The sequence below is a fragment of the Arachis duranensis genome, chromosome 2, assembly GCF_000817695.3.
Source record: "Arachis duranensis cultivar V14167 chromosome 2, aradu.V14167.gnm2.J7QH, whole genome shotgun sequence".
NCBI classification, from domain to species: domain Eukaryota; kingdom Viridiplantae; phylum Streptophyta; class Magnoliopsida; order Fabales; family Fabaceae; genus Arachis; species Arachis duranensis.
In genome coordinates this window covers 88,092,454-88,116,604 of record NC_029773.3, presented here as the reverse complement: position 1 = coordinate 88,116,604, position 24,151 = coordinate 88,092,454, and the positions used below count along the sequence as shown (strand labels likewise).

The 24,151-nt window shown below is 33.8% G+C and overlaps 4 protein-coding genes across 4 annotated transcripts in view; 2 read left to right on the top strand and 2 right to left on the bottom strand.

The window, feature by feature from the left end:
* LOC107475822 (agamous-like MADS-box protein MADS3) overlaps positions 1 to 1,726 on the bottom strand; it is a 21,544-nt gene extending 19,818 nt beyond the window's left edge. The window contains exon 1 of the mRNA XM_052257956.1: positions 1,524 to 1,726. Coding sequence (XP_052113916.1) covers positions 1,524 to 1,726 — 203 coding nt within the window. The remainder of the gene's footprint in view (positions 1 to 1,523) is intronic.
* A 6,080-nt stretch (positions 1,727 to 7,806) lies between these two features.
* Positions 7,807 to 9,723, bottom strand: LOC127745003 (protein FAR1-RELATED SEQUENCE 6-like). The gene is made up of 3 exons (XM_052257955.1): positions 9,247 to 9,723; positions 8,647 to 9,138; positions 7,807 to 8,265 (listed from the first exon to the last, which is right to left on the bottom strand). The coding sequence occupies exons 1-3, from the start codon at positions 9,721 to 9,723 to the stop codon at positions 7,807 to 7,809; spliced, it is 1,428 nt and encodes a 475-aa protein (XP_052113915.1).
* Positions 9,724 to 13,979: 4,256 nt separating this feature from the next.
* LOC107475749 (uncharacterized) lies at positions 13,980 to 19,883 on the top strand. The gene is made up of 6 exons (XM_016095397.3): positions 13,980 to 15,109; positions 17,276 to 17,331; positions 17,452 to 17,682; positions 18,315 to 18,606; positions 18,995 to 19,194; positions 19,437 to 19,883. Exons 1-6 carry the CDS (start codon positions 14,078 to 14,080, stop codon positions 19,588 to 19,590), a joined length of 1,965 nt encoding a protein of 654 aa, XP_015950883.1. The 5' UTR covers positions 13,980 to 14,077; the 3' UTR covers positions 19,591 to 19,883.
* A 4,005-nt stretch (positions 19,884 to 23,888) lies between these two features.
* Positions 23,889 to 24,151, top strand: part of LOC107475801 (histone deacetylase complex subunit SAP18) — a 3,274-nt gene continuing 3,011 nt past the window's right edge. Inside the window, exons 1-2 of the mRNA XM_052257954.1 lie at positions 23,889 to 24,017; positions 24,111 to 24,151. The exon at positions 24,111 to 24,151 is cut by the window's right edge and continues 88 nt beyond it. Of these exons, the coding sequence (XP_052113914.1) occupies positions 23,889 to 24,017; positions 24,111 to 24,151 (170 nt within the window). The remainder of the gene's footprint in view (positions 24,018 to 24,110) is intronic.

Here is a 24,151-nt window from a genome sequence, read left to right as displayed (position 1 = left end):
ATTTAAAAGATTTTTTTAATTATTTTTATTTTTTAATTTTATTTTTAATCAAATATCTAATTACCCGAACCAATCCAAGTTCGGATTAGTTTGAGCCCACTTACAAAAAGCTAAGGTTTAAATCCAAACCAATTAAATTTTAATCAATTCAGTTTTTTTTTTTTTCTCAAACTCAAATTAAGACACGACAAAGTATATTACAACATAAGTATATTACACACTCATCCACATAATATTTAAAAGTTTTTTTTCAATACTTAATGCCTTCACCAAGTTCAAACCCGAATGCAGCTTACTAAAAGACACATGAATTATTACCATATGAGCGAATCCTCAGCTGCAAGGTACATAAGGTTGAAAATAGTAATTAAGTTGAGCTTTGCCAATAAGCCCACAGAGTGGGTGGGTTCAATGTGTATGAAATATGGCAAAATACAAATGAATATGGGCCTATGAAGTAAACGGCTGAACCATAGCATTTCAATTGTGTCCTTCGGTTCCGGATTATATCCTCGGACCAAAAAAAAAAGAAAAAAAAAAGACAAAAGAAACTTTGTACTTACAATGTTAGCAATAAATTAAATTTACTGTGCTGTTGTACTTCTCTCACTGCAACAAGCTTTTCTTTTCAAGTTGAGTGGTTGTGAAGTAAATTAAATTAAATGACAATAGCAGTGACTAGAGTTTCCCATTAATATGCATGTTGTGTATCATGTATTGTTTGTCTCTGTTTTTTTCAAAGAAAAAAAATTATGGATACATAAAGGTAGTAATCACTCTATATATGAAGTTGATTCATTTTTTTCCTTCTTTCTATCATTTGATGAGTTGTGAGATACTAAGACCTAAATTAATTGGGTCCAATAATACCCCAATTCAACTATAGGAGACTGAGTTTACTTTGATATTGGATGAAGAGAGATTTAAAAAAAAAAAAACAAAACAAAACAAAATACACATCATAATATTATTATCAAGCTGCCTCCATTTTTGCAATAAGTATCATCGATTAATAACAAGGTAAAGCATAGCATATGACATTTTTGTTTCACTTTGGACTGCAATGATTTAATGGAGTTGGATTTTTGAATTCCCAAGGCATCGCAATTTCACAAAGGCCCACGATGGAATGATGGCCAAAACATAAAAAGGACAAAGAAGAATAAAGGATGATCCTGACCCAAAAAAAGAAAGAATAAAGGATGATAGTAATCTAGTATTAAGAAAGACAAATTAACTAATAATAGTAGGGGAGGCTCACATAAAGATAGCCAAAACATTTTTTTTTAAATTTGCTGACGTGTCATTTTATTATGGGTGTTTTATAAAACCGGTTAATAAAATCTATTTTTAAACCATATATTTTAAATTCGGTTCGACCTAATTGGTTTAAATAAACTGATCTGAATCTTTTTCTTTTTTGCCCTTTTCTTAAATCCACCAAACTATGTCGTTTCACAATCCCTTCTCCTCCCTCAACCTCACTTTCACAGAAACTCTTTCATCTCTCATATCTCATTGACTCGAGCCCAAATTTTCTCCTTCTATCAGCATCGGTCTCTCTCACTGTCTCCGACAAGCTCGTCGTCGGTCTCCTCCGGTCTCCATTCTTGTGTGCCTTCCTTGCCCTCGTCGTCACTGGCGGCAGTAGCAGCAGCTCCCGGACCTGGACGTCGTTGCCGCTCCGTGTCTTGTCACTGCCTTGCAGTCTGTCTTGCGCAGTCATTACGCCCGTCGACGCCGAGACAGAAGCAGCAGGTCCCCGACTTCCTCCTCACCTTCAACAATTCCTCGGCTTCCTTCGCACAACCTGGTCCCAATTTGGTGAGCTTTCAACAAATTTTTCTGTTCGTCTCTTTTGTGTTTGGTTGCTGTGTTTGATTTTTTGTCAAAAATAATCACATTGAGTGAAGATCACCAATATGGACACATGGGTATTCATAAAAAGATGAACTGTATGAATGATTGAAGTCAAAATTGGGGTTTTTTATTATTTTATTAATAATTGTATAATTGGGATCAAATAGAATGAAATGGATTATGCAAAAAACGGGTAACTAAAATTAAAATGGATTTTGAAATAAAAAGTAGTGATGAAAGAGAAACAGTAATATAAAAAAAAATATAATTGCAAAGGTAAAATTGCAACGGAAAAGAAAATGAAGCAAAATTCAATTGAGAAAAGGAATACCAAAAAAACAATGTTACATAGCTAGAGTTCGTGTCCGAATTTAAAGTGCTAGAAAGATGCAACAAAAATTTAGGATTTTATATTTTTATAGACTACCTACTTAACGGGGTGATTTTGGGTAAATAAAAAGGGGATGCATAGCATTTTTTCATAGCAGTATATGTGGCATTAGCATTAGTAAATTGAAGTTGATACATTAGCATTTAGCAAAGCAAATATTCAAAAGAAGGAATAGGTAGTCTAATGTTACAATTCCTTCAACTCAACATAATGCAATTTTACTGGAAACTTACCTTTGCCATTCTTTTCTATGTCTCTTCCCACACGGATTGAGCAACCAAGGTTAGTGACTCCCTGCAAGTTCAATGCTATTAGGACGTTTCCATAGAAGATAAAATTCTTACTTTATTACTGTCTTAAGCTTTAACAATAATAAGGTAGAGGTAATTTCAAGCAATACCTAAGAGAATGTGTTTATGCTGGCTTCATGCTTTATTGTCAACCTTCTCTCATTTTCTTCTCCATATGCGCTAATGTGATCTATATGGCAAAGCGATAGATTCAAAATCGCCTTCTTTATCACCTCAAAGCCTCCATCTTCCTTCATGCTCTTTGTACTAGAAAAAAATAGATTATATATCATGAACTTAGAATTTTAGGAAGATGTGAACAAAATAAACAAATAGCATAATTAAATCTGCATCATGAAACTCACAAGTTCTGGTGAAATGTGAACAAAACAGGAAAGAGTAAGCACAACATATTACCTGAGGGCCAGGGTAGCCACCAGTAGGCCAACCTAGAGGCCATTTCACATTTGTTTAAAGTAAGGTGTACTCTTGTTCTATTCCATACCTTTGAAAAATTAAACATAAAACCATTAATCATAGTTGGAAATGTCAATTATCAAATATCTTTCTTTTTGGTAATTGATCATCATATGTCAAAGAAATTTGTAGCATTGTGCATAATATAGGTAGATACTAAATCATTTTGAACATAAGAAGAAAATAGTTGGTTTTTGGTTATCTTTCTTTTAATAGCATAATATATACCATGGAAAATTGGAGCTTGATTGGTGATTTTAGAAAGCTTGAAAAGGGATTTGGTGGTGAAAAATCTGTTCTTGGAGGTGTTGAGGCCTTGAGAGCTTGAGAAAAAGTGGTTTGGAAGTGCTCTGGTTGAGCTTGGAAAATCGGCTAAGGTATGGTCTCAGTTTTCCGTATCTAATATGTAATGTGGTAGGAAATACTTAGACTAGAGGCCCTAAGATAGGCATTGAATTGTTGATGTTGTTGAATGGTTGATATATATATATATATGGCACAGAGTTAGCCGATGCTTATTCCCCGGATACCGTCATTGCTTCTTCTCCGGGAAAAGAAGTTCACGACCCGTAGGCCTTCTACCTCCACGCGGCATTGCTCCGTCAGGCTTTCGTCCATATATATATATATATATATATATATATAATGTGGTCATATATGTGATGATGATTATTGATGCCTTGATAGTATGATGTATGAGAAATATGCATATTGTGATATATGCTTGATGATTGATTAAGGTTGAATTGTGAGTGAAACCATGTTGATGGTGAGTATGATGTTGATTATGTACAATGATGGTTGATTGAAAATGGCGTTATTGAAAATTGGCATGAGGAAGAATATATGATGTGTCAATGTGTTTGAATTTGAGCCACTTGGGTGAAGTGGGTTAAAATGATGGGATAGTGATTTTGTGAATTGTGGTAAAGTGTCAATGTGTGAGTTGAGGAGGATTGATGTTGACTTTAATATATTTTTATTGATTTCAAAGAAAAGGGATGAAATTGGCATGTTTTGATTGATTTTGAAAAGAGTTGAAAGTGGCTTGTTTTGAAAATGACACTTTGTGGTTTTGTATGAAAACATGATTTTTGGGCGTACTTTGATGGGACATAACTTGGACTACGGATCCTCGTTTTGTGCCAAATTTGTTTAGAAATAAAATTGGATTCGGGATGTCCATGCCGTTGGAAGAACGGGCGAAAAACAATTTAAAATGAAAAAATTATGTCCGTCGAAAGATAGTAATAAAGGATGATAGTAATCTAGTATTAAGAAAGACAAATTAACTAATAATAGTAGGGGAGGCTCACATAAAGATAGCCAAAACATTTTTTTTTAAATTTGCTGACGTGTCATTTTATTATGGGTGTTTTATAAAACCGGTTAATAAAATCTATTTTTAAACCATATATTTTAAATTCGGTTCGACCTAATTGGTTTAAATAAACTGATCTGAATCTTTTTCTTTTTTGTCCTTTTCTTAAATCCACCAAACTATGTCGTTTCACAATCCCTTCTCCTCCCTCAACCTCACTTTCACAGAAACTCTTTCATATCTCATATCTCATTGACTCGAGCCCAAATTTTCTCCTTCTATCAGCATCGGTCTCTCTCACTGTCTCCGACAAGCTCGTTGTCGGTCTCCTCCGGTCTCCATTCTTGTGTGCCTTCCTTGCCCTCGTCGTCACTGGCGGCAGTAGCAGCAGCTCCCGGACCTGGACGTCGTTGCCGCTCCGTGTCTTGTCACTGCCTTGCAGTCTGTCTTGCGCAGTCATTGCGCCCATCGACGCCGAGACAGAAGCAGCAGGTCCCCGACTTCCTCCTCACCTTCAACAAGTTGATTTTTGAAAGTTGATTTTTGAGTTTTTAAAAGCCAAATTTCATACTTCAAAGCCTCCGATCTCACCATTTATGTCTTAAATCATTATGATATGCCTAGCAATGAGAAAAGGGGCTGGTGAATATGGTAACTTGCGAGTGAAGCAAGGGAAAATGAATGATCAATGAGGATCAAAGATGATTATGTGAGATGCGGAGGATGGCGGTGGAAGTTCTTGTTATACCATGGGCCGAAGGGCCGTAATTGTTGATGATTTGGCTGGTTATGGATTTAACCATGAGCCAGATGACTAGATTATTGTCGTGTTACGGCGGAGCCATGATTATGGCTAAGTATAAATGCATATATGCTGTTGAATGAATTGTGAATGTTTGCACTTCCACTGTTGGAGATGAGAGTTTCCCTGGGAGAAAGTAGTGGCTAGCCACCACGTGCTCCAGGTTGAGACTCGAAGCTCTTTTGACCCTATGTCGTCCGGGTGGCCGGGCACTGTAAAAGTTCCGGATGAGCTCACCCCCATAAATATTCAATATTGAGGGTGATGGATGTGGATCATGATTATGATCAAGTTTATATTGAGTATAACTCGAGTTGGGGAGACACGACAGAGGGATAGTCCAATGGTTAGCTACCAGAACTTGTCGGGTTGGCTATATAAACTACAGATGATATCATCAGCCATTAGGGACAGGCATTCATCATATGCATACTATGTGATTTGTTTGAGACTGCTTACTTGACTGCATATTACTTGCTAATTGTCTAAATGCCTTATCTGTTCATATTTGTATATTTCTTGTTTGAAATAACTGTGTTTGCTATATTATACTCCTATTGGTGGTTGGGAGGTCTGAAGGAATTGGAAAGGGAAGTATTAGTTAGACTGAAGGATCTTTAGTCAGTTGCCATTTATGATTTAGTTTGTTTATAAGCTTTGAATTATCTGGAGGAAGTTCTAGGATTGCCTTCGGCTTTTCTCTATTATTATATATTATATATGTGGAAGCTGTTACCATACTGGGGACCTCTGGTTCTCACCCATGCGGATTTTGTGGTTTTCAGATGCGGGACGTGAGGTTTCTCGCTGAGGCATGCTGGAGACTTCTGGATTAGCGAAGATACCTTATTCTCGGGACTCTGTTTTGGCTTATATGTTTTGCTTAGATACTTTTATCTCCATTAAATAATACAACTGTGATGACTCCTCTTATAGGAGATTTTGGAGAATATGTTTTCTGTATTTGTGTCCCTTTGGATTTTCTTTGGGGTTTTCCTTATTTTATCATATGTATATATTGCTATGCTCAGACCGGTTATCTTCGCAACCAGATTTTGAGTCTTGATATTCCTGTTTTTGACACTCCTTTGTATATATATAATCTCGCGTTGGCTTATCCTTTGTTCGTTATGTTATCAATCGAAGTGTTGCGCTTTCGAGTTGTGATTTTTGTTTACCCCTTTTTCTACAAAGACTCCTAGTTATAATCAATCATTCATACTACTATACGTACTAAATTTTTGTTTTAGAGGTCGTAATACCTTGCCATCTCTGAATTATGACTTAAGCATAAGACTCTTTATGGTAGGGTGTTACAGTGGTCACAGATGGTGATGAGGCAATGAAGGCAGCAATTCAAGAAATCTTCCCAAATGCAACTCACCGAGTTTTTCACAAGTTTCAAATATAACCTTCTAATTTGCTGATACAAGCAGACTTGAGAAGGGGATGTTAAATCAATCACTAGGACTAGTAAAACTATCTGCAAACTATGGCATATGTTCACAAAGTGATGAAATGTTTACTTCTAAGAAACAATTTGACATTTAACAATCCGTTACTGCACCTATATCAGAAGGTATTAAATTGCCTAAAATACTCAAACAATGATTCAAGAAATAAAAAATTCTCCTGGAGTACAACCAAACATTAAATTGCTACTGGTTTTTCTTTGATACACAGTCTAGCAGACCCATCATATATTAACCTCAATGCACTACTGCATCCTAATGAACTTCGGATATTGTCCTTGTTGTACGACGTGTTCTCCACAGCACAAATAAATTTGAGAGAAAAAGAAAGGAATTCAGCGAATCATAATGGATATCAAATAGTTTAAAATTTACTAATCACTAAGTTATAACAATGAAATAATTCATCCCTTATTATTGATACATGTAATAGCCACTGATTACTTCCATATGGTGGGATGGGAGCCCCATGGCTATTAATCAGTTCTGAGTCACCTAGCCCAAACCTTAACTGCACAGATGCATTTAATTCTGTATTTGGCACTACTGATGTATCTTGAAAAGTCATAGGGTCCTTGAGAAGCTCCTGTGAAAAAATGATACATGCAGTCAAAATTTCTATCAAGTATAACTACAGCATAGAATTTACTAGTTTATTTTAATTCATGTAACCACTAATGTAATATTGTATCTTACTAACCTCTTCTGTACCGAAGCTAGCTTGCGTCCCTTGAGAAGCCATAGGGTCTTTGGGAAGCTCCTATGACAAAAGAAGGCATAAAGTCAAACTTGCTATCAAGTATAACTACAACATAGAATTTAATAGGTTATGTTAATTCAAGTAAAGCATAATGCCATTTTGAATTTGACTGACCTCTTCTACACCAAAGCTAGCCTGTGTGCCACCACCAATCTTATCACCCAAATTGTCACCCTCATTCTTCACAGGACAATTCTTCTTTACATGACCAGCATTGTTGCATTTAGTGCACCTCCGTTTTCCTCTCTATTTTTTCTCCTTTGGTGCACCTTTTTGTCTTGACAATTGAAGGGTCACCAACAAAGTTCGGCATGGGAGAATCTCTTGTTCCTCTTTTCAAGCACGACTTTTGCTCTAGTGTTTTGGTCAAAGGAGAGACTTTATTCATAGTGTCATGGAAAGAAGGACCATCTTGAGCTCCTAAGAATACCATCTACGTAGCTGCCACTGATAATGCGTCATAGCGCATTAAAAGTTCTCTTTCTCTATCTTGCACAGTGCTTCCAGCTGAACTTTCATCCATATACTTTTTAGCATTCTTGGACCATCTTCTCAAAAGAAGACTTTCTGAAAACTTCTGTAAACCTACCCTTTTCATGGCACAAAACATGTGGCAACAGGGAATGCCTTCACTACTCCACCTACTACATTCACACTCCATATTCTCGGTGTTGCGCTCATAAAGTACGGTGTATATATGTTGCCCTCTGTCACACTCCTTAACTTTTAACACAACAGTAGTTGATATATTTTCCTCATTTATAACATCTAATGAAACCACTCCTTCAATCTCTGTTTTTACTTTGCCAAACATCTCTCGTGTGTAAAAATTTGCAGCACAAAGCTCCAATGCAGCTAAGCGAGTTGTTAACACAGGCTCTCCGTACACTGTCTTAAATTGAGAAACTAATTTGTTGTGTCTATAATAGAGCATGTTCAAGATTCTGGACTAGCTCTAAAAGACTTTGACGAATGCCAATAAACCTCTTGATGAAGTTGTTTATCCTTTCACACCTTGATGTTGTTCTAAATCCAGCACATAATTTATCTCGCAAGTAGGCGCTTACCTAGCTTTTTCTCTTTTGATACTCATTTTGTACCCATTCACTTTCCTCCAACCCATATTTTTTATCACATTTTTCCTATATTCTTCGAATTCATTCGGATGCCATGGAGAATACAAACATTTTCTGAAGTCGTCGGAAAAACTTTTGCTTTTTATGTTTGCTGTTACATTTTTCTAAATGTGCCAACCACATAATCAGTGAGTTACATTTGGGAAGATTTCTTGAATTGCTGCCTTCATTGTCTCATCACCATATGTGACCACAACACTAGGAGACTTGTTCAGCATGACATCTAGAAAGTTTTGCAACAACCACGTATATGTTGCCGTTTGTTCGTTCTCTATCAAGGCAAACCCAGATATGCATGTTTGACGGTGATGGTTATAACCCGAGAAGATTACCAACGGTCTTCTGTACTTATTTTTCTGATAGGTTGTATCAAATGCAAGTACATCTCCAAAGCACTGATAATCCGCCCTACAAATGCCATATGCCCAAAATAGATTTGCCAGCCGACTTTCATCAGTAGCACTGTACCTTGCCATGGCCATGGGGTCAACATCGACTTTTCCAAGTAGATAGCTAATTGTTGCATTAGAATCCCCACCAATGAACTTTGCACGACGAGTTCTTTCAATGTGGTTATATATCCAGATCCTTCTTTGTGAACTCGACATTAGCATAACCCTCCGCTTGGCCTACCATTAGTCCCATTATCTTAGAGCTTGGTAGACCATTATCGTGCATGGTGTTTGCCTGAGCCTTTTGAGCCTCATTCATCCCACGGTGGTTCGAATTAGGTGTACCAAGCATTGGGGAACAAGATCATGGTTGTGCTTCTCAACTAATTTTTTAACTCTCCAAGCTGAAGTTTTGGTGTCAAAGTACACCGCAAGCATGGCTTCGCAACCCGTACGAGTCAGCGCTTTATGCTCCCTCTTCCTGTTCAAATTAGAAATGTATTTATCGGCTCTCTTTCCTTCCTTGTTGTAAAAAAATTGTCTTCTGCGTTGTGTTCCATCTTTTCCATGCACTGTATCACCCTTGCAAACTCCGAACACAACACACCTTGCATAACGCACATACAAGTTATAAGCTGCATCCGATGTTTCAAATGTCTGATTTATAATACCATCGGCCGTCACAACAACACACTTGCTACTGCTGCCACCGCAATCACAAGTGTAATTTACATTCTCTTCTACATAAGTCATCAAGCAATCTTCAACGTTGTCTTGTGAATTGAGTGGTTCCGAATCAACATCTATTGCACCCAGACTCATTTTCTTTCTAATTTTATATATGTAAAAAAGTAAAAATTTTACCCCCTATACAAGAACAGGTAGAAGTAGGAGATAGCTTCATAAAGCATCTTAACCTAAACTAAAAAAATAGACTAAAATGAAAACTAACAAGAGCTCTGTATGCAACACAAACTTTAAATAAAAAATTGATAAATTAAAATCAAGTTATGAAGAAAAAACACAACATGCAAAGAGGAATTGTTAACTTGAAACATTAATATTATGAAGTTAGTGTGATTCAATATAATCTTTTTCTTGCATAGGTAATTTGCAATTCCTACACACCACAAGGTGAGCCTATCCCTACAAACAAGAGACATTAAGCTGCCGAAATTTTCAGTAACCCAAAGGTCTAAGCTGAAGTTCCATGGTATATATTATGCTCTTAAAAGAAAGATAACCAAAAACCAACTATTTCCTTCTTATGTTTAAAATGATTTAGTATCTACCTATATTATGCATAATGCTGCAAATTTCTTTGACATATGAAGATCAATGACCAAAAAGAAAGATATTTGATAATTGACATTTTCAACTATAATTAATGGTTTTATGTTTAATTTTTCAAAGGTATGGAATAGAACAAGAGTATACCTTACTTTAAACAAATGTGAAATGGCCTCTAGGTTGGCCTACTGGTGGCTATCCTGGCCCTCAGGTAATATGTTGTGCTTACTTTTTTCTGTTTTGTTCACATTTCACCATAACTTGTGAGTTTCATGATGCAGATTTAATTATGCTGCTTGTTTATTTTGTTCACATCTTCCTAAAATTCTAAGTTCATGATATATAATTTGCTTTTTTCTAGTACAAAGAGCATGAGGGAAGATGGAGGCTTCGAAGTGATAAAAAAGGCGATTTTGAATCTATCGCTTCGCCATGTGGATCACATTAGCGCATATGGAGAAGGAAATGAGAGAAGGTTGACAGGAAAGCATGAAACAGCCAGCATAGACACATTCTCTTGGGTATTGCTACCTTATTATTGTTAAAGCTTAAGACAGTAATAAAGCAAGAATTTTATCTTCTATGGAAACGTCCTAATAGCATTGAACTTGCAGGGAGTCGCTAACCTTGGTTGCTCAATCCCTGTGGGAAGAGACACAGAAAAGAATGGCAAAGGTAAGTTTCCAGTAAAATTGCAGTAGGTTGAGTTGAAGAAATTGTAATATTAGACTACCTATTCCTTCTTTAGAATATTTGCTTTGCTAAATTCTAATGTATCAACTTCAATTTACTAATGCTAATGTCACATATACTGCTATGAAAAAATGCTATGCATCCCTTTTTTATTTGTCTAAAATCATCCCGTTAAGTAGGTAGTCTATAAAAATATAAAATTCTAAATTTTTGTTGCATCTTTCTAGCACTTAAATTCGGACAGGAACTCTAGCTATGTAACATTATTTTTCTGGTATTACTTTTCTCAATTGAATTTTACTTCCGTTCCAATTTTACCTCTGCAATTATATTTTTTATGTTACTGTTTTCCTTTCATCACTACTTTTTATTTCAAAATTCATTTTAATTTTAGTTACCAATTTTTTGCATAGCCCATTTAATTCTGTTTGATCCCAATTATACAATTATTAATAAAATAGTAAAAAAACTCCAATTTTGACTTCAATCATTCATACAATTCATCTTTTTATGAATACCCATTGCCCATATTGGTGATCTTCACTCAATGTGATTATTTTTGACAAAAAAATCAAACACAGCAACCAAACACAAAAGAGACGAACAGAAAAAAATTTGTTGAAAACTCACCAAATTGAGACTAGGTTGTGCGAAGGAAGCCGAGGAGTTGCTGAAGGCAAGGAGGAAGTCGGGGACCTGCTGCTTATGTCTCAGCGTCGACGGGCGCAATGACGGCGCGAGACTGACTGCGGGGCAGTGACAAAACACAGAGCGGCGACGATGTCCAGGTCCGGGAGCTGCTGCTACTGCCGCCAGTGACGACGAGGGCAAGGAAGGCACCGAGAATGGAGACCAGAGGAGACCGACGATGAGGTTGTCGAAGACAATGAGAGAAACTGATGCTGATAGAAGGTGAAAATTTCGGCTCGCGTCAATGAAATATGAGAGATGAGAGAGTTTATGTAAAAGTGAGGTTGAGAGAGGAGAAGAAATTGTGAAACGACATAATTTGGTGGATTTAAGAAAAAGATAAAAAAAAGATTCGGACTGATTTATTTAAATCAGTTAGATCAAAGCAAATTTAAAACATTTTATTTAAAAATAAATTTTATTAACTGATTTTATAAAACACCAATCATAGAGTGACATGTCAACAATATATATATATATATATTTCAAATATACTTGAAATCGACAGAATCACTGTTAGAACAGCAATATAATACTAGGTACAAAATTCAATTGCATTTCTTGTTAGGTTATTGTATCTAGCTATGTTACTTATCATTTCAATGAACAGTTTCACATTTATAAATAAATTCCTATTTCTCCATTTGTGTCTTATGCGAAAATGGCACAAAATTAATATTAATAAAATTATTTCAAAAAAATACAGAACCAATACTTTTTATTAATATTAGTTAATATTTTAGATTAATATATTATTTTTATAATATTAAAATTTAAGATTTAAAACAAATTTAATATTAATAAAAAATAATAAATTTTTATTAGTCTTAATATTACTCGTATTTTACATCATGATATAATTTCGTATCTATTAATTAAATTATTATTAATTAAGAGTGTGTAAAAATGTTCATGAATCGTGATATTATATCACCTTGTGTGGTTATTATTATATTTGCTAGTTATTAAGGGCAAAGGCTGTTAGCTAGTGATCCAAGTGTCAGAAATCTAGGGTTAATCCTTGCTTATATAATAAGTTAATAACTCCCCACCACCTTAGATGGACCAATTGACTCTTGGATCTTGTCAACTCTATATACAACCCTCATCAACGGTCAATTGGTCATTATTCTACGGAAATAATCATCATGATCATCACCAAATATGGAGCCAACTTATTACATACATAGTCAATCTCAACATGATCCAATTGATTATTCATGTGAAGGAATATAATTTTGAATCACAATCCTATGAATTAGTCTAATATTTCCATAAGGGGCCAAAGATTATTTTAGAGTAAAATTGATATTCAACAATTTTTTTTATTATACATATTAGACAGATAAATTTTTAAAATTTTTTATTGTAAGATAGTTAGATCTTGATAAATATACTTACTACAAGATAAATTAGTTACTAAATAAAAGTTCTTAAAAAATAAAAATTAATTAAGAAGTCAAATGACATATCTGAAATTTCTTATTATTAACCATTTTGGATATTTACCAATTAAGTTAAAACAAGAAATGCATAGTGGCAGATACTTCGAAGAATAGATGACAAATCTAAATTAAGATTCTAAGAGATTTAATTTATTCCTCCAAAAATTGTGTTTGTATGTAAATTGTATTTTAAAAGAGAAAAGAAATAAATTGAAGAACTTTTGAACCATGGCAAAGAACATTTCACACATAAAACAAATTAAAGGGCATCGTCATCACCAACTACAAAATAAGTTTTTTTTTTTTTGTTGCTATTAACTACAAAATAAAATAATTGCGATTATATGTTTTCTTCTTGTATTGGGTGCTGCATGCAATAATTATTTGCTGCTTCCGTGGGTGTCTTTATCTTGAGGATAAGACTTTTCTCTGCAAATTCCTTCTCATTTTCCTCATTCCCTTGGATTTTTTGTTTTTATTTTCCACACGGTTTTGCTTCCAAAAAGATAATCAAGTAGATATGTGCAGATAAATTGTAGAATTTAATTAACTAACATTAGATATGCCTGCGTTACAATTTGTTTTACTTTAAAATATAAAATATATGAATAAATGCGCAATTTAATTGCTATATACTATATTGAACAAAAAAAAAAATCATAATTGTTACAACTACTTATATTTTGTATGACTTGACTTGGAAGATAGAAAATAATTGAATTAAATATTTACTAATTAATGATATTTGTGTATGTGCAGTTATTTTATGTTGACCATTTTTATATAGATTATATAAATAAATTCATATATATTCTAATTACAGACCTAGTATATTCTAATTATTTTTGTTTGAGAATATCCAAATTCTCGAAACTAGAGAAAATGAAAATATAAAAATTAAAATGAAAAGAGAAGGTTTGTCTGTTTGACTTGTTCCTTATATATTCCCACTTAACAAGCCTAAGCTTTATCTGCTACCAACACTTCAATCTTCTTTTCTTCATTCACTTCTCAATTCTTCCCATTACCTTCGTTCTCTCCCATACCAAAAAAAAAAGATGGTTTCCGAACCCGAACCAGAATCAGAATCCGAACCCGAATCTGAGTGCACCGAAATCCCCATCGATAACGATCATCCCTACCTCCACTACCAAGAAGAAGAAGAAGAAGAAGAAAAAGAGAAACACAAACCGAAAGTAGACCTACTATCTCGTAATCTCGCTTCTCCTCAGTATTCCGATAACAGCCACGACTACGACGACGATCACAACGAAGACGACGAAGAAGACGACGAGGAAGAAGAAGCCGTAACAAACAAACAAAATCATTTCAACGACGAAACGCTCATCCATCCTCATTCACTCCTTCCATCTCCCGCGCCGCCACACACTTTAAAATCCACGTCACCACCTCGAAACGAGGACGTTTCCTCCGGAATCGGCACCTTCATCAGACAGCGAAGCTCCGGCCTCTCGGACGCAATCTTAAAGAGGATCTCGACGTTTCGCCAAAACGACGACGTTTCGGACAAGAAGAAGGTGGAAATCATGGAGTTCAACCTCTCCGGTGTCAAGGTGGTAGTAGAGCAGAAACAGGAGGAAGTGAATCAACTGAAAGGAAGAATCACCTTCTTCTCGAGATCGAATTGCAGAGACTGCACCGCCGTGAGGAAATTCTTCAGAGAGAAAGGACTTCCGTACGTTGAGATAAACATCGACGTTTTCAGGGAGCGTGAGAAGGAGTTAATGGAGAGAACCGGAGTCTCAGCGGTGCCGCAGATTTTCTTCAACGAGAAGATGTTCGGCGGTTTGGTGGCGCTTAACTCGCTGCGTAGAAGCGGCGATTTCGATCGGAGGGTGGCGGAGATGCTGGCGGAGAAGTGTCCCGACGTAGCGCCGGCGCCGCCGGTGTACGGTGTCGATCCTATAAATCATGATAGGAAAGACGAACTTTATGATCAGATTAGGTTCGTACGGCAGAAAATTGTGATCAGTGATCGGTGGAGGAGGATGAAGATCGTGAGGGACTGTTTCGTTGGCGAAGAGCTCGTTAATGCTTTGGTTGAATACCTTGGTTGCGCGCGTAGCGAGGTACGTATGACATACGTATGCGTATACAGCATGCTTACAGCTTACGTATTCTATACTATTCTTTCGTTTCTTTAATTTGTTGTAGATATCTTTTACGGTATATACTATTAGGAATTGATAAAATTTTGATAAATGATCCTTGAAACCAAATTTTAGAGCCACTATTTTTGACATTTATGAATCGATTTAGACATCTGATGTATGTATAATAAAACAAAATGCTTCCATCAAAATATAATAAAATAAAATATTACATTAGTTTTGTGGATGTAGTAAATATGATAAAATGTTTTCATTGGTAATTAACATAGTTGAGATTTTTAGTTTGTAAATCCTTATTTATTTAGGAATTATTTTCCGTGTGTCCAATAAATATAAATAATTTGTTATAGCGCCTACAATTAAAAGCTTAGAATAACTATATGAAATTGTTGATTTTAAAATTTAGAGCTCTTGCTTTAAAATATTAAGTGTGATACTGATTAGTAAAAGTGAAGGAGAAGGTGCGAGCGTGAGAATTTTTTATTTGTTTTCTGCATTGATGAGAAGCATTAGATATGGAACAGAACTAGAGAAGTTTAGAACCATAAGCTGTAATAATGACACACATGGGGGCCTATGATGATAACAAGGACTCGTGCACTACTAGGTTTTAATTTTGTTTCCAAAACAATGGGGAACAAAACAGCTCTACCACAAGAAGTACCTATGTTACATTACATCCTAGGTGTTATAAATAAAAAATATTATATTGTTATACTTTCAGATAATTCAATTTTTTATTTTGGGAATACAGTATACGATTTTATTTTGTGTTTTTGATATGAAGTATAAAAATTTAATTTATATTTACTGAAACTTAAGCAGGCCTTCGTTGGACACCACTAGTTAGAATTGAGTTTCTAAGGCCCGTGAATTTTTATAACGTCAGCTTAGTGCATGTTTGGGCGCCATTATTTTGTTAAAAAAAAGATCTTTTTTCAATGAAAAAAGATCTTTTTTTATTTTTTAACGTATTTGGCAAATTTCTAGTAGTAAAAGTAAAAATACTAGTAAAATAAAAAAAAGATCTTTTTTGAGATGCTGTAATTTACATCTTTTTTTAAAAGATCTTTTTTCCTTAAAAAAAAGATGTTTTTCATGTAATAAATAAACAAAAAAGTACTTTTATATTGTTATACCCAAACATAATTGATAGATAAAAAGACCTTTTTACATGAGATATCCAAATATAAAATTACTTTTACTTCTCTATAAGATCTTTTAAAAAAAGATAACTCCAAAAAAGATCTTTTCTTAGAAGCTCACCCAAACAAGCCCTTAATCACACAAAGGGCCCAATTTCAAGAGTTGTAAAGTGCGCGGAATTGTGGTGTCTTTCATGCTTCATTTCGTCCACACAATAACTTCCTTTTTTTTAAAAAGAAAACTAATATTCCCAGATGTTTTGAATTGATCAATTAATATATGGTGTCACGAGTGGTGACTCATGCTTAACCCTTGCTCATTCAGCACGGTATGTTGATTACTTGATTGCCATCCACTACGGTGGCGTCAGTGACTAACTAATTTTTAGTTGAACTTTTTTGTTAAATAAACAAATGTTCAATAACCATAATACTACAGTACTACTTGGAAAGGAAGTTATCCGTGCCTCTAAATCATAGGGTACATCACAATTACAAATAAAAGTTATGGCTAGTGTTAATATTGATCATTATATTCAAAATACCAGAAATTAGTTATTAAATTAACTATTATATATATAGTATTTTCAAATAGAATAATTAAAAATTTTGAGTATAGTAATCACACTTTTCATAAATCAGCTACTATTTAATTATTTATAAATTTCATTACAAATATAAATATATAGTCATTTTATATTATTATATGAATAACGAGTGATTTATAATGTCTATATTATAGCATAGTTGAAATGAGTCTTAAGTAAATCAAACACCTTATTATCTAAGTCGATACAATTTCATTGTAGGTAACAACATCCCTAGATCGTAAAAGCCTTGCCATTCCAATGCTACATGTTCACTATGTTCTTTAGTACCCCCACTTTTTAAACAGTTGTCAAAACTTTGTTTTTGTAAATGTATCATATATTGTTTCCCCCAAGACTAAGATGCTTTACATTTTGGAACAAATGTGTAGGCTGTAGTGCTCGGAAAACAGTTAGCCAGGAAGCACTTCATCCACCATGTTTTCGGGTAAGTAAAGCGCTATTGAACCTAAGAAGACCAGGCGGATAACAATATGAGCCACAAGTAGTAGTTGATGATATTTTCTTACTGGAATTGGCAACCTTTTGTGTTTTTTTTAAAATGAAGGGAACATGATTTTGAGGAGGGAAATCACGTATACCGTTTCCTTGAGCATGAACCTTTTATCGAAAGTTGCTACAATTTCCGTGATGCCACAAATTATAATGAACCAAAGTCTGCAGCTGTTGTTGGCGACAGGCTTACCAAGATTATGTATGCCATTCTTGAGTCCTATGCTTCTGATGACAGACAATATATTGATTATGATGCCGTTAGACAAAGTGAAGAATTTCGTAGGTATGGGAATCTTATAATATACATGATGCGTTAATTTGTTATGTATTAATTTTTGTTGCATATATATTGGATGCAAATTAAATATTTGTTGATGTATGTTCATCTACTTATGGATTATATATTGGTTTTTGATTTAGTATAATTCAATTTAGTCTATTATATACTGAAATCAATATTTGGTTTTTCACATTTCAACCATGTATTTGTTAAGTCTAAGTTATCAATATTAGTTATTTCAATTATGGTAATTCTATTTTTGAAATAACTAACTAATTTAGCTAATATTGATAACTAATTTCAATGACAACTCCTAACTACATCAATTAAAAATAAGATTTTTAGATAATTTATAAGTATGAGACATATAGTATGCTAGAGAGTCTATAATATAACACTTTTCAACACATAATACATCACTAGTGGATTATAACTCTTAAGGGTCGGCTTAAAATTAATCGACGGAATACAATGTTAGAAGACTAAAATGTTACAATGTTACCATTTAACGGTAAATGATAAAGGTATGTCCAAAGAGAACATAGTTATTATACTATATGTCTAAATGATATACCTCGTGTCTGAATATTCAATATTCTGTTTAAAGTTATTTCTCATTGTTTTACTCAATGCAGGTATGTAAATATGACAGAGGATCTCCATCGGGTCAACCTATTGGAACTATCAGAAAACGAGAAACTTGCCTTCTTCTTAAATTTGTATAATGCCATGGTCATCCATGCTATTGTTAGAATAGGTTATCCAGAAGGTGTAATGGAAAGAATGTCATTCAATACCACTTTTCAGTATTTAATTGGAGGCAGCCCTTTTTCTATATCTGATATAAAAAATGGTGTCCTCAGATGCAATCAGAGGTCAGCATATTCCTTAGGCAAACCCTTTGGCACAGGAGACAAGCGATTGGAGGTAAAAAATTTCCACAATATTCAATGTTGATAGATAGTCATGTACTCTTTCAATGTTATAATACTGAGTTTGCACTTAATAACCTTTAAAAGATCATGTATAAGTCAATTTAATATTTTAAGGATTTTAGGCCTCTATTTAGTTTTTGAAAGATTCTTAAATTCCACCTTGATGTGTCACTCATAAGTCATAACATTAACAGCGTAACAAAACTAATTGAAAGACCAACTTATTGATTCTGCTGACGACTAAATTGAAACATTAAATCATTGGAAGATCAAATTAATTCAGAAAACTTTAATATTAACTTTTATATCATCTGCTATATTTAGTGTTCTTTTTATTATTATTATTTGAAGAAGTTTAACTTGTTCATGACAATTCGCAGGTTGTTCTTGTCAAGTTTAATCCGTTAATTCACTTTGGACTTTGTATGGGTTCAAAGTTCAGTCCAAAGATTAGATTCTTCTCAGCTCAAAGAGTAGAAGATGAATTAAGAGGTGCTACAAGAGACTTCTTTGAGAATAATAATGGAATTGAAGTGGACCTGGAGAAGAGAACAGTTCATCTCACTCCGCTTTTAAAGTGGTAATTAATATTAAGCAATAAACTTGGCACCAAGTTCCTTATATCCATTTCATCCAATTCTGAAGTGAAACAATAATGACAAACAGTTTTCTTGAAATGAGCAGCTTAAAAATGAGATTTGGATGAAGTTGATGTAAGGAACCTTAGTCTGAGTTTGTTTTTTCAATCCTTTTGGAATACCTTGGCTAAGGCTGATTTTCATTTATACCTCCCATCTTATGGAAACATTATTATATTGGCAGGTTCGGTGGTGATTTTGGTACAGAGAAAGATATACTAAATTGGGTACTTAATTACTTGAGTCCCAGTAAATCAGGCCTTTTGTCTCATCTCTTATGTGATGCTGGCCCTGTTAATGTTTCCTACAAGAATTTTGATTGGTCAATGAAAACTTGATTAGGTAGCAACCCCATTATTTGATTCAGCAACTGAATGAATGTCTGAATTCAAGGTAATGTTCATTGCACATGTCCCGGCTTTTGACATGTTTTTCCTTCCAAATGAGAGAGAGTTGGAGTGATATCATACCCAAAACAAATAGATAATTCAGAGATAGATATGATAATTCAGAAGCTCTAGATGTTTTACTTTTCAATGGAGTTGGTTTTAATAAGTAGAAATTTTAAAGTAGTGAGAGATTATTGACTATGATAATGTTGTAAACCACTTCAGAGTTGTGTCTCTTTTTTAAGGTCGTGGTGCATGTTATAGCAAAGAAGTAGAATATTGTTTATCTCATACAAGAGTGCGTATCATTATTCTCTTTATTCTTTCCAACCTTCTTTCTTTTTCCAATTGCTACTTTGATACAAGGGAGTTGTTGATGGTATCTATGCCTATACATACATCATTCTACAAAGCAACAAACTAAACTGTTTTAAAGGTTATCAATGACTTAGAATAAGGAGGTTGAATCGATGGTCCTTTTTAAATTTGTGCACTTTTAACTTGAAACTTGATTTAACTTTTGAATTATACTAAATTATTGTGACTTCTGCTAAGTTGATTAAGTAGAATATATTTTTATTTTGTCTCTTAACAATAAAAACCAAAAATAGAATAGAGGAGAAATTACACAATTATATATCTTGATTTAACCACCTTGTTAAATGTGGTTTACATCCGGTCTCCACCATAATTGTGGTGGAATTTCCACTATCTTTCACAAAGATTACAATTTTCTAGAATTCTATTCAATTCTATTTGGGACAAACCAAACTTTTACCCAAACTTAATTTGGCTAAGTTTACTTCTTAGACTTTCAACCACTAAGTGCTCACCCAACTTAGTAAAGTAATTCCCTCATAATCATGAATACAAAACAAAAATACATATAAAAGAGTTTGAAATAATTTTATGACTTTTCTCTAAGATTACAAAACAAAAATCCATAATGCAGCAACATCATAAAACAATTTAAACAACCAATAGCAACCAGCACAGTGCTAAGCAGCACCAATTAAGATGCTAAGAAGCACCAATTCTGTAATCAAATAGCCTAATTAGTTCAATTCATTTTACATATTCACTTCCTCTCTTGTTATCAAGAAGGTGAAATATGCCATGCACAAAATGTTATTAAGCAGAAACAGTCATCAGTTCAAAGTTTAAATCTCATCGATCAGATTACAGTTATTCAGATAAAGTAAAGAGTACAAAAAATAACATAAACAACAGAAACAGTATTAAGCAGCAGTAACAGAGACAATGGACTAGACATCAGATTTCTCATCATCGGTTTCTAAAATTTCTTCATCTTCTTGATCAGTTTGCATCTGTTCATCTTTTAAGGAGTCAATGTACTTAAGAAGCACTTCAACCCGACTTTGAGACTTTCTCAAAAAATTTTCATTTTGAATTGCCAGTTTTCTTACTAGCTTGCTTGAGTTGATCAAATATTTGGTCAAGTTCACAAATTCTTGGAGAACATCTTTCACTACTCCATTGACCAAATACTTGTTGGAGGAGGATGTACCAACAGCCGAGGGAGGAAGACTTTCATCTTCTTCTTCTTCCATGACAGGGTTTTCCAGTTCTAGTCCCTTTTTTCTTGGATTGTATCACTGCACTACCGCCTTTCAGATAAGAAGTTCTATACTCGTTTCTCATCAGTTAGATCAATACTAAAATATTCGAAAAAAATAGGCTAAAAATATGCCATATGATAATGAAACATTTCTGTCACTGGGAATACAATCATACATGTGATGCATAAAAAGAGATTTCAGCTTTGTTGAGAATGATATATTGAACTAAAGTGTCACAGAGAATAACTCTTTGATACGAACTACTTTCAGGCAAGAGAATATGAGAGATGATTCGGTGTAGTTGGGCTCTAACAGAACCTAGAGACCGGTGGTTTGGCATGACACCATTCATGAGAAAAATGTTCAAACTTATATTAGGCAAAACATCTTTGTGTGAAATACCAAAATCATTATCTCACTTACCCCAGGTGTAAGCATTCACACCTGGGTCATAATAATCAATGATTTCACTGATGAATTCTTTATTTAAATAAATTTCATGGTCCTTAACATATGAATGAACAATTTCTTCATGATAGTATATATTTGCATAGAATTCTCGAACTAACTCAGGATAAACTGTTTTTTGAATTTTAAAAAGGTTTTTCCCGTGCAAGTAAACAATATTTTCAACAAAGTTCAAATATTTTTTAGCCAATAATGCGTCTAAATTAGCCAAATATATTGAACATAAAGGGCGATTAATCACAATAACCCCGTGAAATTTGAAGTTCATGCTTGAAGAGAAATGAAAGGAGTCAAAGTGAGAATGAGGGCGGTTACCGAAGTGGGACTTGAAGCCGACAGGATCAAGGTTATCAGGTTCCTTTACAGGGTGAAGAAAAAGGCAACGGTTACCTTTAGTCGAACGATTTGGGAATTCTTTAGGAGTAGAACGTAGTCGTGAAGAGGATCGAGGAGGAGGAGACGTTGGTGGTTCCTCCGCTGCCATTGGTTTCTTACCCTTGGTCACATTTGTCCTAGAGGTGCTAGCATCTGAAGGCGCTGTTAACGACAGGCAGTGAATTTTGTTCAAGCCATAGTCTCGGAAACAGAAGAAGAATGTGAAGAAGATTGAAAATGAATATGAATGTGGGTTTGTGCTTTATTTGTTGGAAAAGGATTTGAGAAAGAAGATTTGCTAGAAGAAAATGGATGATTTCAATTGTTAAAAAAAAATTGAAGGAGTAAAATGTGATTTTTAATTTTTTATTATTTTTTTATATTTTTTTATTATATTTATAAAATTAATAATAAAAAATTATATTTTACTTTTTTTAATTATTAAAAAAAATTGAAAGGATGCATTCCTTTGCTAGAATATCTCTGGAAGTAGCCAACTTCTTTTTCATTATAATGAAAACTAATGAGTGTAGTTTTATGAAAACAATAGAAGTCAGACGAAGAATATGAACGCTTTTCAAAGAGTAACTGCAATGAATGATGGTTTTAAAAACACAAAAAGATTTTTTAAAATAATTTGAAAAGATGTTTAAAAGAATTTAATAAATACATATAAGTAAGCATGTGAAAAAACAAGTCAAAAAATCTTTGAGAATTTAAATATGATTTAACTTAAAAAAATTAAATAAATAAAAAATATTGTGAATATATGATAAAAAAATTGATGAGGTCTATGTCTATTCATAGATTTAATTAATATTCAATTTGATTTTTAAAATTTTAATAGTTTAATTAGATCTCAAAATTAACAATTCTAACTCACATGAACTTTTAAGTTAATTTCCATTAATGATGTATTGATGTGGTATATTAATTTATTGTGACTAAGATTTCTCATCAAAATTTTATATGATAAAAATTTATAGAACTCTGAAAGTTTAATTATTTTTTTTAGAATTACAAAATTTTTAAGTTGAACTTGTTATTATCGTTTTTCTGAGAATATTGAGATGTCAATCAAATTTTTAAGAAGTTTAATAAATATTAGATACATAAAATTTAAACATAGAATCTAAATTTTTGTAAATTAACGTATAAAATTAATATATTATTTATGAAAATTAATTTAAAAATTAATATAAATTACTATTATAAATTTTAGTGTCAAATTAAATCAATTATAATTTTAAACATCAATTTAATTCAATCTCAAATTTGACCAAACCGAGTATCATATATAAAACATTCAGATATTGTAGGGTGCCATATGATTACGAAATAATCCATTAGTTCAAATCATGCTCTAAGTTTTAGTACTTCTGTTTTTGGCCAAAAGAAGGGAGAAATTGGGCTGTCTCAGTGCATAAAAAACAATCTTTGGGCCTTTGTTTTCTTAATGTATTGCAATTTAGATAACGTTGAAATACCGTTGGTTTATGCTCTGCATTCTCAAAAAAAAAAAAAAAAAAAAAAAAAGAAACCTTGTTAGCACATAGCAGGGCTCACTCCTTCGCTCACTCATTCTTCTTCCTTTTCCCCTTATTTCCTTTGATATTCCGACAGCTCTCTTCACAAGTCTTCGGCGAAGCCACAAGATCATTCTAGAACCTCGCCTCACCAGATATGAGCCATGGGCCTGGCCCAAAGAAAAAAAGAGGGTCTTCCCCTCACCCAACGGACACTGCCTTCCCCACCCCACAAAAACACACTTACCTCAGTTACCTGCGCATAAAGTGCGCACGTTAGCTGTCGCCTCTTACAATCATGCCTAAAAAGGTTCTCTCTCTCTCTCTCTCTCTCTCTCTCTCTCTCTCTCTATTAAAATTTGCACTCAACGCCACTATTATTTTATTTTTGCAGACTTGCCCCTTGTTGCTCCGCGTCTTCACCAAGGTATACTTTTAAGTTTTAAGTTACAAAATGCAATTCCTGAAAGCTTTGAAGCCATTTGTGTTTTTATTTATTTATTTTTTTGTGGTTGTTGAGGAGGGGAGTCATCACACGATGGAGGACTTTGCTGTGAGAGG

Bases quoted from the DNA above. Each gene is read 5' to 3' on its own strand.
- LOC127745003 (XM_052257955.1), bottom strand. From the start codon at position 9,723: ATGAGTCTGGGTGCAATAGATGTTGATTCGGAACCACTCAATTCACAA. The intron at 9,139-9,246 runs GTACACCTAATT...GACTAATGGTAG, and splicing joins ATCTTGTTCCCCAATGCTTG to GCCAAGCGGAGGGTTATGCT. The intron at 8,266-8,646 runs GTAACTCACTGA...TCTCAATTTAAG, and splicing joins TTCAAGAAATCTTCCCAAAT to ACAGTGTACGGAGAGCCTGT.
- LOC107475749 (XM_016095397.3), top strand. From the start codon at position 14,078: ATGGTTTCCGAACCCGAACCAGAATCAGAATCCGAACCCGAATCTGAG. The intron at 17,332-17,451 runs GTAAGTAAAGCG...TTTAAAATGAAG, and splicing joins TTCATCCACCATGTTTTCGG to GGAACATGATTTTGAGGAGG. The intron at 18,607-18,994 runs GTAAAAAATTTC...GACAATTCGCAG, and splicing joins CAGGAGACAAGCGATTGGAG to GTTGTTCTTGTCAAGTTTAA.